Source organism: Tetrao urogallus, assembly GCF_951394365.1.
Source record: "Tetrao urogallus genome assembly, chromosome: 4".
NCBI lineage: Eukaryota > Metazoa > Chordata > Aves > Galliformes > Phasianidae > Tetrao > Tetrao urogallus.
In genome coordinates, this window is record NC_136817.1 from 63,508,957 (window position 1) to 63,530,006 (window position 21,050).

A 21,050-nucleotide genomic window follows, 5' to 3' on the forward strand; every position below is an offset into this window, starting at 1 on the left:
GGAGATTAGAACTTTATGTTTGGTATTTGTTTATGAGCCTATCAATTGCCTGTATTTCAGGAGGGGGGAAAGCACATCTAAAAAAACCCTCCCGTACATGGATTAAGAGAGGGCAAAGGTTTAGGGTAGTTTTGGTGGCTTTTTTTTTCCCAACTGATTGTAAGGTTTAGATATATTACGGATCATGTTTACATGAAAAAGTGAATGCTCCCCTTTTTTGTAAGCTTCCCTTGAGTTACATAAAATGGCACAATTCAAAGATCCCTATTACTGAGTAATAAGACACAGAACTTCCAGGCTTCTCTGCCGGCTGTTTTCAGCTGTGTAAAAGGAAAAAAAAAAAAAAAAAAAGGAAAAAAAATGGGGGCCACTCTGTCTGCATACTTACCAAAGAAAACAAAGGCCAAACATTTGAAATGCAAAGGTTGGTGATTAAGCCCAGAAATCTATATCTAGGCATCAAAATGAATAACCAGATTTTAAGAGTGCTTAAGAGCTTGAAATGCAGATCCTGATCTGGCTCAGCATCTTTCAAACCCAAGCCTGTTATTTCAATGCCTCAAGCGGGATGGAGGTGCCAGGTACCCAAAGTTGCAGGAGCCCAACACTAATCTCCTGTTATGAAGTCTGAGCCAGTTCAATCTGAAGTGAGGCCACTGAGCAACAAATCCAGATTTTATTATTTAGAAAGCACATCTCATATCAATACTGCAACGCTTTGTCCCTGTCCTAAACTCAACTCCTACCCTTCAGAGGTGGTAAAAATGGTGGATATCAAAAATTCTTTTATTTCTCTTCTGTAAAGAGGGCTGCTGAAGGGAGTAGATGGTTTGGAGTTCACTGCTCTGTTAAATCAACCTTACTATATTTTTTCAGCTTGTTTGACTTGCTGTTTCTGTATACATTTGTGTTTTCACCTCTGCATTCAAATCCCACGCTAGCATTTGTTCTGTGCTTCTCACAGGAAACTTGCTCAGCTCTTTATTTGTATTAAGTCTATGGACTTATAGAAAACAGACTTGGAAAACAATTCCTAAATTAGCAGGACTTACCAGCATACATGCATAGGCACAGACACAGGACTGCATACCATCCTGCCCAAGCGTGGCTTTTTATCATTTCCAGCAGCAACAGCAGGGCATCGGGTTCAGCAGAACGGCACTTTTAATGGTCTCGTGCAACCATATCTATTACAGCAGGTTTTGGACTGCACATAATAAATTAAGGGAGAGTTCAAGGAAGTCATGCGTGTCTCGGTTCCCACTCCTTTCAAACAGTTTTAATGCTCCCAAATCACTGTCCTCTATTTACTGAGCTATGCTGGGCTCCAGATATGCCAGCAGCAAGTTTGACATCTCCACATGCAGCTATTTTAATGATGCTACAAGGAAATGCATGCTTTGCAGAGTCCCATGCTGGGGCACAGCCAGTCTTGACTGCCTGTGGGACCTTCCTCAGGCTCTCCGATCCCATCCCCGTCCCCCACAGACTGACCTTTCCAGCTTCTCTTTATGTTTTCCTAACAAAAACACATCTAAAACCTCCTTCTCCCTGTGAAGGAGTGTCCAATGTTCCCTGAGAGACAGATGCCACTGCAGCAGCAGGGTTGAGCATTGCAATGGCATGGAGAAGGAGAAAGCCAACAGCTGTTTCTCTTCTGTTGACAACATTGTGGAAGATAAAAAGTGAAGCCAGCAGCCTGGATTGGTCTGAAAGCCAAGCAGAGATTGTAAGCTCCAGGTGGGCTGCCTTGGGCAGGGTGGGTGCAATTGGTGGATGAACCACCATACGGCAACACTTTCACAGACAAAGTTGGACGACCTCCTCATGTTTTCATCTGTTTCTCCATGTAGACACATGTACCTATAAACAGTGAGGCCACTGAGTGGGCAGTGATCCCAAACCTGGACTCTGAGCCCTTTCAGAGGACCAGCGGCTAATTCAAAGTCATGTCCTCCTCTCTGCTGTGTGCTACTCTTACAGCTGCTTCTCCTCACCCCAAAACAGGCAGGCGTACGCAATGGGTGAAGCCAGCAAAGACTGCATCACTTGTCCGCACCTCATTTGCTATGCACTGAGAGCAGGGGAGCAGAGGAGATGAAAATCTCACTTCAAACATTTACACAGGTTTTGAAAGCGCCCTGAGAAGCTTTCAGGTGCTTTTTGCCAGGACTAACACATTCCACTGAAGCCATTCCCTTACACAGCATGCAGACTTGTGGAATCATAGAACCATTAAGATTGGAAAAGACCTCTAAGATCATCTAGTCCAACTGTCAACCATCCCCACCATGCCCACTAACCCACCCTGTCCTTCTGCCACATCTCCATCTCGAACACCTCCACAGATGGTGACTCCACCATCTCCCTGGGCAGCCTGTTCCAATGCCTCACCACACTTTCTGAGTTCAGGTTCCAACCTGAACCTCCCCTGGAACATCCTAGAAAGCATTTATGCTGTGTGGGATCACACAGAAGAAATGATGGCAAGCGAAGGTTCCAGGAGCAAGATGCTACTCTCTGAGATATCCAACACTAAATGAAACATATGGCAACTGTAATATAGTATCTACAATTAAATTCTATGGTATTTACTGTATTTATACTGTATCCTAGCAGGGCTAGAAGCTAGGGGGAAGGGCCACGACAGTTACTCAGGTTTACAGGGTATCCAAAAGCCAACACCAGCACACTCCAACAGTGGCTTACATCCTTGCTTCCAAGGCAGTGAAATCAGCAGCGTGGAAAGCCTGAAACTTATTTTTATGCCTGATTACAGATCTTGAGTGCTCATCACTGAGCACTCACCCATTACACTGCTGACACTGATGCCTTTGGGCTGACCAGGAAGGAACGTTTCATGCTCGATCATCACTCACTCCACTCACAAGAAGGAGGTGGGTGATGGATTTGGAAAAAATTTCAGGAAGGGATGCAGAGAAGGCACCATCTGCTGTTTCTTACTTTTTTTTTTTTTTCCCCCCTCCTTTCTGTAATTTATCAGTTTGCAAAGTGGGAGGCTGAGTTTCCTCGCAGCCTGCTCTTCCTTCAGCCTTAGGAAGAAGGAGGCTGCAAGGAGCAAGGAAGGTGATGGCCAAGGAGTTCTGGGCTCCCAGCCCTGCGGTTCCATTTGCCAGGCGCCCAACCCAACACGCTGCATATAAAGAGGCTTTCTGAGTTTTCCCTGGAAAAACAACAAAAAAAACCCACATGCTTTCATGCAAAGCTGTGGGAGCATGCGTAACACGCTGGCTGTAAAATGAATGCATTTTTTATTTGATTTTGCAAGCGTTCCCTACCGTTCCAACTGTATTCATTTGCAGCTCGTGTCTTACACAGTAAATACCAGCAAAGTTATGCACCTCCATTTACCGCCGCCCCACTCCTGCACGAATCCTCAGCCCATTAACATAACTATTTAAACTGGACATGTTTTCTTCAACATTCCCCCTCTTTCATAAACTGCCAAGTGACAGTTGTTTACTGTCAACATGCCCGAGTGCTCCAAGCCAGGGAGAAATATGCCCTTTCAAAAGGCAGACCTATCGGCTAGCAAAGGAAGATTAGAATCTGGCATTTTCCTCTTCTCCCTCCCCAGAAATGCTTTATTCGTAGGGATGCGCATGATACAGATCAGCAGAGATGGTGCTGTGCTTAATTCCGATCATTCTTTTAATTAAAGACGGGCTCACGCAGGGTTTATCTTGGGTTGCACATGTGAGTTGTCAGCGCACACCAAACTCCTTAATCTTCCCATTGCAACTGCTTTCCCTCCTCATCTTTAGCTCCGATAGCCCAAGCACACAGCGGGGAAGCAGCACGCTCATCTTGCCCAGGTCCTGCTACTGGCGAGCAGTAAAATTCTTGCCCTGAGGATCTATACAGAGAAGTTAAAAAAAAATCAGGGGAAAAAAAAATCCAATCACCACTTACTTACTAAGCTGCTGAGATATTTTGCTGGGAGGGAATTTCTTGCTCTTGAGTTCTGCACATGAAAGGGGGTGGAATAGGAGGAAAAAAAAAAAACAACACAACCATAATCCACTGAAAAAAGTGGTTCCCCATGCCTGCATAGAGCAATAGGGGAGCTCTTAGTGGGTTTACTGCTGAGTACCACTGCTTTACCATAAATATCACCAGCTCCTGCTCTCCTACAGACATCAGGTCACTGTCATACCATCCAATGGCATCCAGTATGGAGCTGGTGACAAAAGCTTGCCTCACTTGGTACACAGTGAAGGTGGGATGAGATGGAATGCAGACAGCCCTACCAGGTAGAGCCAAGCACATCCCCACTTGAAACTTGAGTTTCCTCACTTGGGTCATTAGAAAACTTTCCAAACAATCTCTATTTCTGCTCAACAGTTGCTTCCACCACAATCTGTGAAGGGCTTCAGCCTGCTCCCTTGGAAATATCTGCTTGGGATTAAATAGGCACGAGATGAGGACCTTGGTATAACTTTTAAAGGATGACAGGCAGCAGCAGACAACAGAACTTCTGAAAAACCTGCCCCTGAAGGGTGTTTATAAACTCTATCAAGCATCCAAATAAAATCAAAACTCCAATTCTAGAGAGATTTTCAGCCCTTGGACGGGGAGAGCATGGAGTTAATAAGTGTTGATCTCAGCACCTAGATCCAGAAACATCTTCTCTATCTCCTTGCCCTCAAATGACAGCCCCTATGTATGCGACCCTGGCTTTTCCCAAGGAAAATGCTCCCCCCAAAAGCAATAAAAATAAAAACACTGCAATGTGCTAGAATGCATTACACAACTCTTAGGACCGGGTGCAGGCACTCATTGCGGGGCAGCGCACAAAGATTTGTAGCCACAGAGAGCAGCCGCAGCCTTCGTCCTTCCCTCACCCACAGCCTTGGAAGCCTCTGCTTCTGAGTCATTAACACGTTTAACCCCTCGCAACCTGCGGAGATGGCACGGCCCCAAACTCTCACAGATGCTGAACGTGTAAGCACATGGTAATTGTTTTGCATACGGTTCTGTGTGATAAAGAAACTCCGAGGCGCTTCCAAGTTTTAATAGAACCTTTTTATTCTATCAAGTCTTTATCTTCCCCCCTTCTGTGGCTTTGGGAAAGCAATGCCAGCTCACCAAAGCTGACTCCCCCTCTGCTACGAATACCGCACCTTTTTTAGATGAATACATCTGAAACTGAAGCAGTTACTGGAGAAGTGTTTTCTCGCTTTGCTGCACCGTGATTCTTAAAAAAGAAAGAAAGAAAAAAGCTTTGCTAAATTGTGTAACCTGAGTGTCACAGCAGAAAAAAAATAAGATCTAACCTCCCTGTCCACATGGGCACTGCAACTCCCCCTTATCAGGGTGATACAGGGCAGGTTTACGTCTCATTACCTTTCACATTTTAACTACCAAGTTTACCAAAGGTTCTACTCCACTGTTATCGCACAGTTTTTGTTTGCTTTTGATATTATGGAAACTTCCTGGTCATTTGAGCCAAGGAGCTGATACTTAGGGGGAAAGAACATCACACATTGGGATCACAGTGCTGTCACGGCAGGAATAAAAAGCCTTTCTCCACTCATCCAGGTCTCTACATCCTATCTCTGCCACCCGGCAACCTGAACTGTGAGCTATCAGGAAGGGGGCATCAGGGCTGGCGGCTCCAATTCAGAGAAAAAGTACCAGATCACACAGATAAACGGCCCCAAGAGTGGCCAACAGCAAGCTGATAAGCTATGGAGGAGGCCCAGGAGAAAAAGGCAATGAAAGACCTCATATGAGGCTTCAGTCGTGGTTCAGCTAGCGGTTTGCTCAGGGGGTGCTTTGGGACTTCTCTGGCGGGTGCTGAGTCAGCAGGCTGCTTCAAAAAGCCAACAAAACGGTATGCAGAGCCAGACCGACCGGCTGGCAGGGCACGGGGAAAGTTACGAGCGTGCAGCACGCTGGGAAAAAGGGAAGTCCTCTCAGACGGGGAAAGGAAATAAAAATCGAGTGGGTTTCATTGATGCCCAGGTTTAGCCTAGCTGGGAAAAAGTCACCAAACTCACTCTATCCTTTATAGAGCTACTGTAAATTTGTAGCATTCATGATCGGTATCCCTTCCCAACAGTGCCGATGTGTTCAGGAGATTCATAAAAGTGAATGTGCTGGTCAAAGTGGCTTAGTTTAATTGCAGGATTTAATTAGCAGATCAGCACTTTGCGACACAATCTTCAGATTCACTTTCATCATGCTCCCTATCCAGTGCTGTTCATAAAGTCTTAATTAAAAGGGAAAAAAACCCTCAGATTTAATTGGAGTGACCTCTGTCAATACGCGGTGCTATACAGCTGCTGTCAGGTGCTGTAATGAGTCAGTCCCTGCACTGCCATAGGCTCTCTGGTTCTCTATTTGCTAGGTAAGAGACAACCAAAAAAAGCCATATTTCATCACCTTTTCCTTTGTCCTCTAATTTAATTCCTCAATAAAATATGCTAGACTCAACATAAAGGACTTCATTACGTTCTTCTGCAGCTATTCTTAAAGAACAAATGGATCAACTTTTTATCTCAGCACTGTATCACTCATAGCACTGAATCCGAAGGATTTCAGGTCTCAGGCACAAGATCAGGAGCGCTACCCATTTACAATGGGCCCTTTATAGAGAGTTTCAGAACACTTTCCTGAAGGGAAGCGCTCTGGTGCCGTGTGGCACACACTCAGCACAAGGGCAATTTAGGGTGAACTTTGGAACATCTGGGTACACAAAGCTCAGCAGAGCGGCCTGAACCTCTGCCATCGGCTGCACAAAACCTATCAGCCCCAGCAAGTGCATCCCTAGTCATTTCCAAGTGGGGAAGTCGCCAGAGCCCCTGTGTGCCTCTGCTGGACTGGAACCTGAATTCACACATTCTGCTCGGTGACAACGTGACCACAGCTAAGGGACCATCAGTCCTGGCTCCTAAAAGAGCTCAGCTTTCCGCACAAACTTCAGAGTTTAACACACACACATGGCTCCATAGCACCAGTACCAGAAATCCCAGAAATTCCCTTTTTTTCTATGTACATTTCTGGTAGATGGGATGGATATCACAAGTTTTGCAAAGCAAAACACTGCCGTTGGTCAGCCCTGCTCTCAGAGCAAGCAGCGTCACTTGACATGCACAAATCGTACCCAGTAATATCTTTATCTGAATACTAATGCAAATTGGACGGGCTTTTTTATAGGGATGTCTATTCTGTGACTGCTGAATAGAGTGACCGCATGCTCAGGGCTGCAAAGGAGTTCACTGACCTCCCTAATCATCTCTGCCATAGCCCCTGAATGACACACACATTCACTCCTGCCTCGCCTCTCCACTTTCATTCATAAAAAAAAGAGAAAAAACACAACGGGGGGGGGGGAGGAAATTTTGACATTGTTCTTCCTGTGGCAGCCTCGAGAAAGGGAGAGGGGAGAAACTCAGCCCAGATGAGGCCCCTGGTGTTTTGAGTTGAGCTTCTATTCAGCAACAGCCCCGCCATCTGCCTCCTTCCTGCCAGCAGCCCAACACCTCCCTGCGGAGATGTTAAAACCTGCACCCCTCCACCTCCGCCAGCAGCGCGCGTCCGTATTAGCAAACACACACATACCTCCAGAACGCCTCCCCTCAATGTGTGTTTTATGGAGCTGGGGACAGGCACAAAGCAGTAGCTGTTACAGCCTTCACAGCCCCGTGTGGAGAATTAGATCACTGGGGAAAAATCCTTCCAAGCCCCTTTATGGAAAATAAGGCCTTAGACTGTAAATGCAAAGCCCAGTGAACAACAGCCCTCAGTAATGAGCCAACACCCCATGGCCCATTTGATCAGGAGAAAGAATTTGCTTTTTACCATTCCATTCAAAGGCTGAAAAGCAAAATGTGTTTTTACCCGGCTAGGAGGGTTTATGTTCTTTACAGTTTCTTTTGCACAACCTTTTTCCCTCCAGGAGATGCTGTGGGCTGGGCAATGCCGGGCTTCCCACATCTCCATGCACGTGGCCAGTGTCACCCCTAGGGATATCACTGAGTAGCCCATGGGGAACGGAGCCCAGAATGCTCAGTCTTATCCCACTCCCTGGAGTTGACAGTGACACCCACATGGCCACTGTCAGGTTGATACTGACACGCATATGGTCATCGACAGCAGCGAGAGAGCCTTATCCCGACGATTTCCAACTCAAGTGAATCTAAAGTCCTATGATTTTCACTGGAAATCCCAAAGCAGTGATATCCCTCCAGGTTAACCCCTCCAAACTGTCCCCCAAATGACAGCACAGAGACTGACACACGCTCCCTGCCCCTTCACTTCCACCCAGACGCCCACCTCGACACGCTCGCTGCCGTGTTTGACCCATAAATCAATTATTCTGGCTGTGAAAAATGAGCCAAACGAGTTACACTAAGAATCTGGGGTTTTATTAGGACTTTCTCGAAAACAAAACCAACCCCCGGCATGATTTATGGCTTTAACCAAAAGGAGTATGAAAGTAATGCCCCCACCCCCGGCCTCCGCGAAGCCCATTTATTCCCCTGTCACTTTTTTGGCAACGGGGGCTCAGAAACCCAATGGTGAACAATGGAAACTTTCTGCCGGGTACATGCAACCCTGGAGCCGGGGGGCTGCGAAGGGGCTTCGAAAAACAAACAGGGGCTCAGGGAGCAGCTGAGGCGGATCAGCGAGAAGTTGCAAACCCACCCGAAGAGCTTTTTTTCCTTAAAACAGCTTTTGTACGGCTTTTCCTCGAGAGGAGGCGATTAGCGGCTCCTTCCCCAACGCCTCGTCCCTAACTCAGTGAGTTGCGACTGTTGGTGCGTAAGAAGCCCCCGCCGCCCCAAGCACCACGAAGAACCGGAGGCACAAATCCCCGAAGGGCACTCAGCGCCGCGAGAGCCTTTTCAACAACTGTTCAAAATCCATTTTCCCTCCAGAGCACCACCACCACCACGCACGATCCCGCCGCTTTCATTCATAACTCCCGCTCCGGCCGTTCCCATCTGCCCCGCGTACGCTGCCCTCCTTACCTGCCGCCTGCCCGCCGCTTCGCTCCGCTCCGCGCCGCCGCGCCGCCGGCAGCGCTCCGACGGCCGCCGCTAGGCACAGGCACCAGACGGAGCCCCAGGCAGCCCGCATCCCTCCGGCGCGGCTCCGGGGCAGCGAGGCCGCCGCCGCCGCACCGCCGCCCGCCTCAGACATCCCCCGGCCGCATGCTGCCGCCGCTCAGCGCTCCGCTCCGCCGCTGCGCTGCCGGGAGAGGGAGAGAGGAGCTGAATGCGGGAGGAGCTCCGCACGGTCCTCCCGGGGTTGGAGTGGTGGGATGAGGGAGGGCGAAAGGTGAAATGGGGATAGAAAAGGGAATGGGGGTAAGAAGGGGATAAAAGGGGAAACAGAGATGAAAAAGGGAAATGGGGGTTAAAGAGGATAATGGGGATTAGAAAAAAGGGAAAACAAGTGAGAAAAGGGGAAAACAAGTGAGAAAAGGGGAAAACAAGTGAGAAAAGGGGAAAACAAGTGAGAAAAGGGGAGAATGGGAATAGAAGGGAATAAAAGAGGGTAATGGGGGTAGAAGGGAGAAATGAGGATATGAAGGGAAAATTGTGATTAAAAACGAGAAAATAAGCGATAAAAGAGGAAAATAAGTGATCAATGGGGAAAATAAGTGATAAAGAGAGAAAATAAGTGACAAAAGGGGGAAATGGCACTTAAAAAGTAATACAAGAAAACTAGTAATAGAAAAAACAGTAACAGAAGAAAAACAGTAGTAAGAGAAAAAACAGTAATAAAATGAAAAGAAAAAAAAAAAGCGATTAAAAAGTAGGAGATCCAAGAAGCGCCCGGGGAGGCTCTGAGCGCGGCGGGGCCCTCCCTACCTGCGCAAGCTCCGCGGCCGCCCGCGCACCGCGCATGGAGGAGCCGCCGCCTCCCTCCCGCCGCCGCGGCGCTCCTGCGTCTGCCCGCGGCGGCTCCGGAGCGGAGCGGGGCGGCCGCGCTGTCCCCGCCCGCCGGGCCGAGCCGCCCGCCCCGCCGCCCCGCCCCGCTGCCGCCGCGGGGGGCCGCGCCCGCCGCCCGCTCCGCTCCGCGCCCGGCCCAGCGGGGGCCCGAGGGGGGAGGTGGGAGCGCGGATGGAGCACGCTTTTTGTCTGGGGGTGAAGCGAAGCGAACGGTCCTGGGTTGGCTGCGGGTCCCGCGGCGGTTCTGTGCCGGGACACACGTCCGCACGTTGGTTTTGTTTTGTGACCCTGTAACTGCAGGGTGTGCTTTCTGAAGGGAGGCGGGAGAGCAGAGCTGGAAAGGGATCTGTTGGTCGGGGCGACCCGGGAGGGCGCAGCGTGGTGAAAGGGAGCTCACTCACTGTACCCCAAAGTGAAGCTGCCGGCACTCCTTCACTCACCAGGGACCCGGAGTTTGTTACCGACAGGAGGAATCACAGCTTACTCGGGGCTCTGCGCTGTGGCAAAATCTGATCCAGTGTCACCGGTGTGTGAACAGCTCCCACGGGGGGTGGTTTTGTGGGCATCTCCCGCACCACCACAACCACCCCACCTGAGCAATGCGCACCGCTCATTGCCTCCACGCAGGGAGAAATCACAGCGCTGCTGTAATCCCCTGATGCAGCAGCAGGCTCACCAAAAATAGATGCAAGTATCAGAGCTGGGAACACTTGGCATCAGGGGCCCAAATGCACCGAAGACTGAGTGCAACAGCTAAGCTCCAAGCTGTTTGGGTCCCAACGATGTGCACGGAGCTGGGGATGGCTCAGAGCTCCCAGATTCTGTCCTGACACCTTCATCAGGCGTGGGGGTCTGACATCTCAATACCACCGCATTGTGTGAGAGCAGGGAGGAAATGCTCCACGTCAGACAGACCCTCACCGCTGACACCAGCGGGTTTAAAGGAAAACAATGGAAGGAAAAGCAGTCTGCAAAATACAGCATGGTTATGACACCATCACTGAGGTGGCTTTTTGGAAAAATGAGGCTGAGTTCTGATCTCAGGATTCACAGGAAATCAAAGGGGCATCGGGGTACTCCTGCATGAAGGACTTCAGGTTTGCACTTCCTTTGTAGCAGGGGCATTTTTAAGATTTCTTCTGAATAACTCTCAAGCAACATGTGTAGAACTGATATGAAGTGCAGACTTGGGGAATTCTTTGTCATTTTTTAGGACTTAATGCCATGAGCCATATATTAGTGATGTGCTCAGTGTCTGAGCCTGTCGCCATCATTGTCCTGGGAAGGGGATTTTGGGAGCCTTATGAGTGCTTGGAGCCATTCCTTCTTTCTCTCCATCCAGAACAGAGGGACAGGATGGGCTGTGAGTTGTCCCATAGGCCTTGGTCCTAATGAGTCCTCTTTGGTGACACTGTGTGTGCTGATGTGTGTGGGGACGGCATGCAGAAAGCAGTGCCCAAATCAATGTGAGCTGGAGCAAACAAGTGGGGAGGGTTAGACTGTAATGTAAAATTTAATGTACCAAGAAGGATAGATCAGAATTACAGAGAGCTGTGGTCACGTGAGTCTGAATCCAATCGGGATGAGAAATCTGGAGTGAAGTAAGAAGAGCAAGCTGGAGAGATGCACGTCTCTGCTGCAAGAATTGTGTGTGGAGAGGTGCTGGCAGAGGTACAGTAATTTGGCAGCCTGGAGAGCAAACAGTTGGAGGAGCAGTGAGGAAAAAGTCTGGAGAGAGCCTGAGAAGGGTGTGAGAAGCACAGATTTCCAGCTGATCCCCAAATACTGCTGACTCAGCAGGGCCGGTCCCCAACGAGCATCCCTTCCTCTGAGATGCTGATCACTGAGTTTTCCCAGTTGTTGGAGTAAATGATAGAAATGCTCAGGAGCCTGGAGGGGAGGAGACAGGGATGGCACGTTATCTCACTGCAGGCAAAGACTGCAACGTGGGGAAAAATTGGTCATTCTTTGCACTGCCTTAATACTGCCTGTGTGCTCCACAAGGCAGAGCTCACACACTGCCTGCTTCCAGCCCTGTCACACTGACAGGCCCACTTGTACAGCCATCTCCTTGCACTCCCTGCCGTGGCTTTATTGTTCCAAAGAGTGCACACTCTGGGTCAGGCATATATAATCATAGAACCATTAAAGTTAGAAAAGACCTAAAATAATCTAGTCCAACCATCAGCCCCTCTCCCCCATGCCCACTAACCCATGTCCTTCTGTGCCACATCTCCATAGTTCTTGAGCACCTCCAGGGATGGTGACTTCATCACTTCCCTGGGCAGCCTATGCCAGTGCATTATCGCTCTTTCTGAGAAGAAATTTTTCCAAACATCCAACCTGAACCTCCCTTGGTGCAGCTTAAAGCCATTACCTCTTGTTCTATCTCTAGCTTTTGCTGCACTCAACACGTAAGTTGTCCTAAAGAGTTGAACAACTTCATACATGTGTACATGTTCGAGCTCCAATGTGTGCATCCAGTACATTTGCAGTGGAAAAACAACCGAGGGGCATCAGGATAGTTTACAAGCAAAGATAACTCCTGCAGCTGCTCTTGGGGACGGCTGAATATCACCCCATCACAAACGATCACTATCAAACCCAGGAGAGTGAGCAGCATTCTTGAAAGCGAACTCCTGGTTGGTGACTTTTGGTTGTAAGACCATGTTCATCTTCATTCTAGCAAAGTGATATTGAGCTCAGGGACCCTGCGCTAACTGCAGAAATGTGATCCCCTCCCGGAGCGTAGTGATGCCCAGATCAAACACAGTAAAGAATGCAACCTGTGGTTGGGGGTTTTGGCCTCCACCATCCCTGAAATGCCTCCATGTAGTATTTGTGGCAGAAATAATTTCATTCATCATTAAGAGAAAAACATTTGTGGTGTGTAAAGTGGCAGTTACGTAAGAAATTGGATCGGAGGTAGATAGGTATTGACTTTAAGATGTTGGTGGAGTCAGTGCCTTTAATCAACAAGGGAAATGTTTGAATGTTAATAGAACTAACAATGAAACCAGAGTCGTGTTTTGACAAGTATTTCCAAACATTCCAGGAACACTGCGATGCTCTAGCAGCAGGTTTCTTAGGAAGATAATTGATTGCTCAAGCTATATCAGGGTTTACTGTGTTTACTGTGTGTGAGCAGCCTCACACCGCTGAGGGTGGCGCTGCTGGAGGTGGGGAGGTGGCTGCTTTTAATGAAGGACTGATTTTGTCCCCACAAATTACCCTGCAGGCATGTTAGAAGAGAGGTGAGCTCAATGCTGGAAGCTCCTCCTGAGAAGTTCTTTTCTAGATTATCCCTCCATCCTTAGCCCCATTCCTCAAAGTGCTCAAGGCCAGGTTGGTTGAAGCCCTGGGCAGCACAACCGGGTGGTTGGCAACCCAACCCATGGCAGAAGGAGTTGGATCTTGGTAACCTTTAAGGTCAATTCCAACCCGAGCCATCCTATGACTCTGTGATTCTACAATCATAGGGAACTGAGCATGGTGGTTGTTGTTTCCCTTCATCTGTTGGATTTTGCCCCTTTTTTTTTTTTTTTTTTTTTTTTTTTTGCATGCATTGCTGACACAGATCACCTCTCTCTGTTCTGAAGATAAACACTGAATCATTCAAAAGTGACCAGAAAAGTGCTGGGGAACAAATGTATCTCTGAGATCAGCCCTGTGAGTCTTTGCCATGCTTTTCTCACTGATTCTGGTTTAAGTCAATAGATCAGATGAATCATTGATGAGCATTTGGAAACATGAGATGGCAGGTACTGCTTGAGAACTTTGTCAACGATTGACCAGATGGTCAAAGGTGGATTTTGTTTTTATGGAGAAGACCCACAGTTTACTCCCAGATTTATTATTAACTGCATAACTCTGGAAGTTTCACACCCTCTTTGAGTATCTCCTGATACTGCAACAGTTTGCCACCCTTCTCTGCGTAAGTTGAAAAAGTGAAGTTAGCAAAGCATGAGTTGGGAACCTGATGGAATTGGGCTATCCCTATGGCCAATGAAGAGAGTCAGATGCTTTCAATATGTGATTTTTGAACTGAACTGGTTCTCATGGTGGCTGTCTCTCTGTACTGATAATGGAGAGATCCTGGATGCTCAACAACCAAGGATCTGGCCATGAGAAAAGAAAAGAGCTAGGAACGACAGGCACAGATTTCACCTCTGATTCTGAGCTGCTATCACTGAAAGCTTCATTTCTCCAAGCAAGCTTGAAGTCAACATCAGTGCCCACCACTATTTCACATTGATGCAACATCTTTAAATCTGAAAAATGATTTCTTTGCAAATCATACCCAAGTATGCTTTCAGTAGTACCAAGAGGCAAATGGGTACTTCTGAAGGCATATCTGCAGCAAAATCCTAGTCTTCCTTAAAAATAAACCCAAAAAAATGCAACCAGAATAACCAGTGGTTTTCAGTCAGTGGTTTTCCATCTTTTTCATTTGCAGACATTGACATTTTTTCCAGCAAAGGTTCAGCCCCTTGTATACTTAAATTGAAGCCTACTGACAATAGGTTCATTTTTCTTGTAAAGTTTTTGTAGACCATTCAGAAGTAGTCAGGGTACCCCCAGAGACCCACAGACTACAATGAAAATGATTGAAATCTGCTATATATTTATTCTTCTGTAACTAAATATGATTTTTTTTTTTTTTTTTTTTTGGCCTTGTATTTATACAGACTGTCTACTTCAGCCTCTGTAGTGTCTGGAATCTGGGCCTGGTGGTGAGGGGGACAGAAATTTGCTCCAAGGCAGTATTATAGTAACATAAATATTATTTAGGTGTTTTCAATTGATTTAGTGATATCCCTATGTGGACAATAACTGTGACATCAGCTGGGAACATTAATGAACAAATCAAGTTGCTCCACTTAATCATTTGTTGCCAAACCTGATGCAAGGAGTGGAGAAGAGTTCAAGTGAATCAGGAGAATAGGAGTAATTGTTGAAAGACTTAATGTAGTTTACACAGAAATGGCTGCTTAATTGCTTCTTAATTGCTCTTGGTAAGCTCATGGGAGGCAGCATACAAACAGTGCAGATTATACAAACGTCTCCAGCCCAGCTCTGGAGCACAAACCTTGATTTCAGTGTGGGATAGAGGAAGAATACGGAGGTGAGCACTTCAGAAAGCAATGAGGGGCAGCTGCAGCATCTATTGTGCTCACACAAGTCACCCGACTGAGACAGCAAATTCATGTTGTTTTCCAAAACTCAAGCATAGTATTAGTAATATGCCATGGTTAAGACAAAAGGGTTGCATATTGCCAGGAATATATTAGCTCCTCTTACAATTCAGAACACAAGTAAAGTTGGTTGAAAAGGGCATATTTTCTCTGTGGCTGTTGTTGCCTCAAACCATAGAAATATGAAAATATTTGTAATCTCACTACACAGCACAAGGGGGATGGATCATCCACTGCCAGCCTGATTTCTCTAGGCTGCTGTGCAGCCGGGCTACAAGAGATATCTGCAGAGTAAAAAGCATATCCAAATCAAACAGTCCAAAATTTGAAAATATCTTCCTCTCTGTGCTGGGGTTAACCTAGGAGCCAGGCAGCACTCTATCTGCAAACCAACAGAAAAAGAGAACAAGTATTTGCTCCCAGCAAATCGAGCAGCTCACAGGGTAGTAAGAAAGGCAAGGACACTACAAAGAAATTATCATTTTTTCTTGAAGGCTTTGTGACAAATTTCCAGCCACTTCTTTGCCAAAATAGTTTCATAAATACTGGAGATACTTGGTTTTATCCTCCCTGAATTCATAGAAATGTCTAAGCATGTTCTCACAGGTAGCCACAGTTAATCTGAGCGATCTTGAAATGGCTTCCAGCTTTCAAAAGTTTACATTAAGTAAAGATTATCCAATTATAGTTTTCTTTAAAGATAAGAAAGATAAGGTCGATGGAGAGACATGCTAGATGACTAAAGTATGCTATTTTTTTCTCATACATTTCTTTCATGGTATGCTGTGAGACAGCTCTAAAATTAAAATACGGGTTTTGGCTGTGCAGAAATATATGACAAAACACTGTAATGTTTGGGATAAGCACAACAGATGATTACAATTGTTGGTCAAAAGTATTATCTACAAACAAATCATGGCACTGTGGATTTCATCCAGGGTTATATATGTTATCTTTCAAAATACCCAACTTCAAATTTTTATTTCAGCCAATAAATTAGCTGTAGCCTGACTCAGCCAGTTGAAAATAAATGTTGACTGTTGAGGAAATTATATGCATTATTGAGAAGTCTGAAGTCAGACCAATGGCTGGTTGTGGGTCATTTTGCAGGAGGAATATTGTGTTCGGATAAAGGAGAAGAGAATACATGAGTGTTGTGTTAGGAAATGAAGTTATATTCCAACTTTAAATTCTAATTCTCTCGGTCTCTTATAATGTGTGAAATATATCATATGTGCCCCTACCTCACCACAGCTTTGAAAAATATGTTTTCCTTATGAAAATACACTTGGGCAGATTTCAGAAACCTTGTAAATACTGGTCCTGCTGGGGCTGAACATGAAGTTAACATCTGTTTCAATTGTATCAGTGAAAGACTTCATGGAATGATTGGAAAAAAATAATATTAGCATAATGTAAGCACAATTTTAAGTAAGGTGTTGTGGATCATAATGATGATTCTATGATTCAGTGATTCTATAATTCTATGAAATACCTGAATTACACAAAGCAGTTTGTCTATGTTGTCAATGGCTTATCCAGATGGAAGCCACAGTGTAGGGCCATGACCTCAGACCAATGGTAGTCTAAAAGGAAACAAATAATAGCTTGCCATTGGATTCTCGCCCCATCCTAATTCTCTGTCTATCCTTTCCGATCATGCTGAATTCAGGAGAATCATTCATCATCTCATGCCACATACTTTGCAGGCAGAGAGGTTTTCATGTTATAATATTGATGCCGCACAGTTTGCAACCAAGAGTGTTTATCTTTTTGCTTGATGGTGTTCAAAAACTTTAAAAGATCTGTTTGGAAATATAAGTCAGAGGATATAACATTGTTGTTTGGGTGAAAAAATGCAAGAAAGCACCACCTGCCTCATAGCTATGGGGAGCACAAGTTCTGTTATGAGAGAGGACCTGGAGCAGGAGGTGTGGGATCTCCATGTTGAGATCTGCAGAAGAATGTGGTGGTTTCTAAAACAGTGAGGTCTTGCCTTGACCAGATCACCTGTTCTTGTAATTTTCTATGTGTCTCCCCTTGGTCTATGTAACTATTTTGGATTCTCAAGGATGCCAAAACCTTAAAGGGCAGAGCCTGAAGAATGTACCTCTGAAGCTGACTCTTCACCAAAGTCTTTAGCGCAGCCCTTTCAAATCAGGCAGAAAGTACAAGTAAGGTCCATGCTATTTGAGCTAGAATTGATGGGAAGCTAGTTTTCACTTCTCACCTCTTCATATTCACGCTGAATTCAAGGAATTGCCAGCATCAATCCCATTTTTAATTTCAGGTGAAAGACATTGCAGACAGAGGAAATGTGCCTGGGGCAAGTTTCTCAGAAATGAGAGAAGGTGCAAGAAAACAGAGAGAATTGAGGAACAGAGGCATATTTTTTTACAAGGGATCATTTTCACCCACCAATGCAACGCTATATCAGTGCTACAGTCTAGCAGAGCAGTTGGCCTCTGTAGAACCAGATGCCCTTTGCCCATGTATCTTCCTTCTAAAACAGTGAGATTCACATGCTCTCTCTACCTCCTTGGGGTACCGCTGTGGGTTTTCTGAGTGAGGAGGCAGTTTGGCCTGGTGTGTTTGTAGTTATTTTTCTCTGCCTGTCTCAGGATTTTGTTATCGTCACAAATTCCCATTTCACAATCAGCATTCTTACAGTGAAATGGACAAAGGCATTTAAAATGGGCTGCATTTATCGCTAGTGCTCAGGCTGGATGAAGAACAGGGTTGGATTCTCCACAGGGGGTTACAACATAACTCCACTGACTCAGGGGAGCTGCACTAATCTGCCACATCTGAGGCCCTCAGCTGGTGGAGTTTCATCTGGTGAGGCTTCAGTGATGCTCTGATCAAAGGCAGCCTCTGCAGAGGCCAAATTCAAAAGGCTGAAGACAAATGCGGTGCTCTTGGGGCACACTCTTCCTCAGGAGATGGCCGGAGAGTCCTGGCTCAGCCTGTTGTACAGCAAGGCTGTTGCAGATAACAACCATCTGCATACTTGGCTGGTGCTCTCCAGTTGCATGTCCACACCTAAGGCAATTGCTGTCCCCTGGATGGCCTGTTAGACCACGTTTAGGCAGTACTGATAAGATTAAAGAAGTGAAAGAAAAAGATAGGGCATTTGCCCTTGAAAGCGTGTTTGCTCAAGGGCCATCACGCAGGGCAGTGCTGAGCTAGGGAAAACCTTTGCTCCCTATCCCCAGGTTTGTCAGGTTTAAAAATCCAGCATAGGCTAGAGCATCAGAATAGTTGCTAACAAGAGGCTAGTGGAGACATTTTCATAAAGCAGGCTGATTTTGGATTTCATTTGTGTTTATCCAGCTGAGCTTCAGTCGCTTTTAGCTCAGAAAACACTGAAGGACAGTAGTGGAAACAAGCCAAAAAGTGAATTATTTCTTTTTGTCTTCAGTTCTTCTACTTGCCCACTTAAAAAACCTTGAAAAATCTGAATTTGAATGCTTCCCTCACCATCAGAGCCACTTATGGCCACTTCTTGGTCACCCCTGTCTAGCTTGATCTGCTCTTTGCATGTCCTCTGAGTTACTCAAGCGCCACAAATGTTCCCTTCCAGCTTGTTTTGCTGAGTGGCTTAGAGCAGCCTCCATCTGGGTTTTCTTCCAGTTGTCTGGTGGCATGATGACCATTGCATTGCTTTCAGTGTTAGCACACATTAGCTGCATGTTTTTCCCTTTCTGGGGGATGCTGGAGACTCAGCTCTGTTGAATTCTTTGGGTCCACTCTGCCATTACCGGTGTGGCCGTAGCACAGTGCAGACACTTCTGCCATAGGTTCAAACCAGGCACCCTAGCAGCAGATGTAGGGAAAATAGTGACAGAACCCACCCAGAGAACATAGTAAGGATGTGGGCAGTTACTGCACAATGCTGCTGGGTTAGGCTGCTGTTGATGCAGTGCTTAGCATGTGTAAAGGTGTGTCTGCTAGCTATCTCCTCTACAGAAGTGGCTTTGATCAAGTTCTGCACTTTCTTCAATAAATTCAGTTAATCAGGTACACAATTCTTCCCAAGGGATCTGCATCCAAATTGAGTTAGCTGGCTGGACCTGTGAAGGGTTTTTCTGGTTTTCTATCCATTTGTTAACATGGGGATAACACATAAAACAGAGCCAGAATGATGGGGCTTACGGCTGTGGATTTTTGAGGCTTATGTCTTGGTTAACACTGCTGTGCTGACTGTGGATGTGATTTCCTTCCAGACATTCCTACTGAGCTACACTGAGCTGCCAAGATATGTAAGTTGTCTCACTGTGATTCCTTTGCTTTCTAACATTACATTGAGTTAGGCATTACCTGGATTCTCATTAAGTTTACTTTTTTATAGCTAATTCCTTAGCCTCCTTTTTTGCTGATCTGGACAACATTTTGAGCTTTGTTTATATGTCAGTACTGCTTTCATCTAGAAAACTGCACTGCTAGTAAAACCTAAGCAATATAGGAAACTACTGGGGAGTCACAACGAGCCTGGGTTGTATCTATGTATTCTTTTTTTTTCTTTTTTCTGGGCAATGCCAAGGAGGAAAGATGAAGGAAAACATCATTTTGTGATGTCAGTGCCTGTGTGAAAGCATTTGCCCAACTTAACATTAACTCTGCACCTTTAAAGCATTAATGATGCTTATTCATTTTGCTGGCATGGAGGAACATGCTGACATGTTCCAGGTTGAATCACCGCAGTGATATTAGCTGAGATAAATAAACCATGTTTAAGAAGGTCTTCAAAGCCAAGTGACTTCCATAGGCACACTGAAGTAAGCACTGCTGGTCATGTTTTACTAACATCATCCATAAGGAGAAGCACCTTGTGCCATACATAGACCAGGCAACTTTAAGGAATGGTTGAAAGTCTAAAACTCAAGTAATAGTTTGAGAGTGAAGCGCTGAAACAACTGAGTTGAGCACCTCAAAACTCAAATGGGAATAGGGTTAAGAAACCAGGTTTAAATCTGGCCTTGGGGACTGTTCTTCTCCCAGCCTTGTGTTACAAACGTTAGCTTTCCTTAACAAGACAAAGGTGGACCTTTGATGACAAAGCTTTTTCTTGGTTGCTTAATTATAGCAATTAATGATTAATTTCATCAGCAGTTTCTATTTTCTCTGTCAGTGTCCTCTGGCTGAAGGACACTAAAACTCCTGCTGGCTCAGAGCATCTCAGTGCTGGGCACAACTGTAGCTTATTTTGCATTTAGTTCTGTCATCATTTCCAATAATTTGGCCAATTTCTGATAGGAATTATTCATTGATATTTGAAGCAGTCTCCGTTTCCTTTGGGTGAGCTGAAACTCCCCAGCCAGTTCACTTGAGTGCCTGTGGAGTATGGCTGGCCCACTGCAGTTGTCTACTCTGAAGGAAATCAGGCTGCATGTCTCAAGATGCACAGATCCTTTGGAAAGTTGTTTGGACTCTCTAGTCATAGTCCAGTCTCTGACATTTGTTCTTCCTTATAGATGTTACCTGACTTCTGGGCTTCCAGAAGGATACCAGTGCAAGAAAGGATTTGTAAGTAAGTCTTTTAACTTAGTACTATGCCCAGCTTTGAGCAATGAGAAACTCCTCACCAAGTAAAAAGTGAAGACAATATTCACCAGCATGTAGCTCTATCAAATTCCGTATCAAATATATGTTTATAACAGGTCTGAAGCTGTACCCCATCACAGCTGCAGGATCTTTTTTCACCTGAGGATATGGATGAGTATGTAAACTAGTCTTATACCAAAACATTTGATAAAAGACTGAAAGGTGGGATGTATCTCAGTCAATCTTGAGTGACTACAAGTTCATCTTCAAGCAGTCTCTTAAACGTTGGCAGGGGTAGGCATCCCCTCCAAGAGGAGCAAGACACCTGCTGGTGTCTCCAGCAGGGGAGCCCTAGAGCTCCAAAGAGCTGCGATGGGGATATTCA

General features: G+C 46.0%; 1 protein-coding gene across 1 annotated transcript in view; it reads right to left on the reverse strand.

Moving 5' to 3' along the window:
- The window catches only part of FGFR3 (fibroblast growth factor receptor 3), a gene marked incomplete at both ends in the record, with an annotated part of 48,180 nt that extends 39,009 nt beyond the window's left edge, over nucleotides 1-9,171 (reverse strand). The window contains one exon of the mRNA XM_079534529.1: nucleotides 9,000-9,171. Within this exon, the coding sequence (XP_079390655.1) occupies nucleotides 9,000-9,171 (172 nt within the window). The remainder of the gene's footprint in view (nucleotides 1-8,999) is intronic.
- Between the last annotated feature and the right edge of the window lie 11,879 nt (nucleotides 9,172-21,050).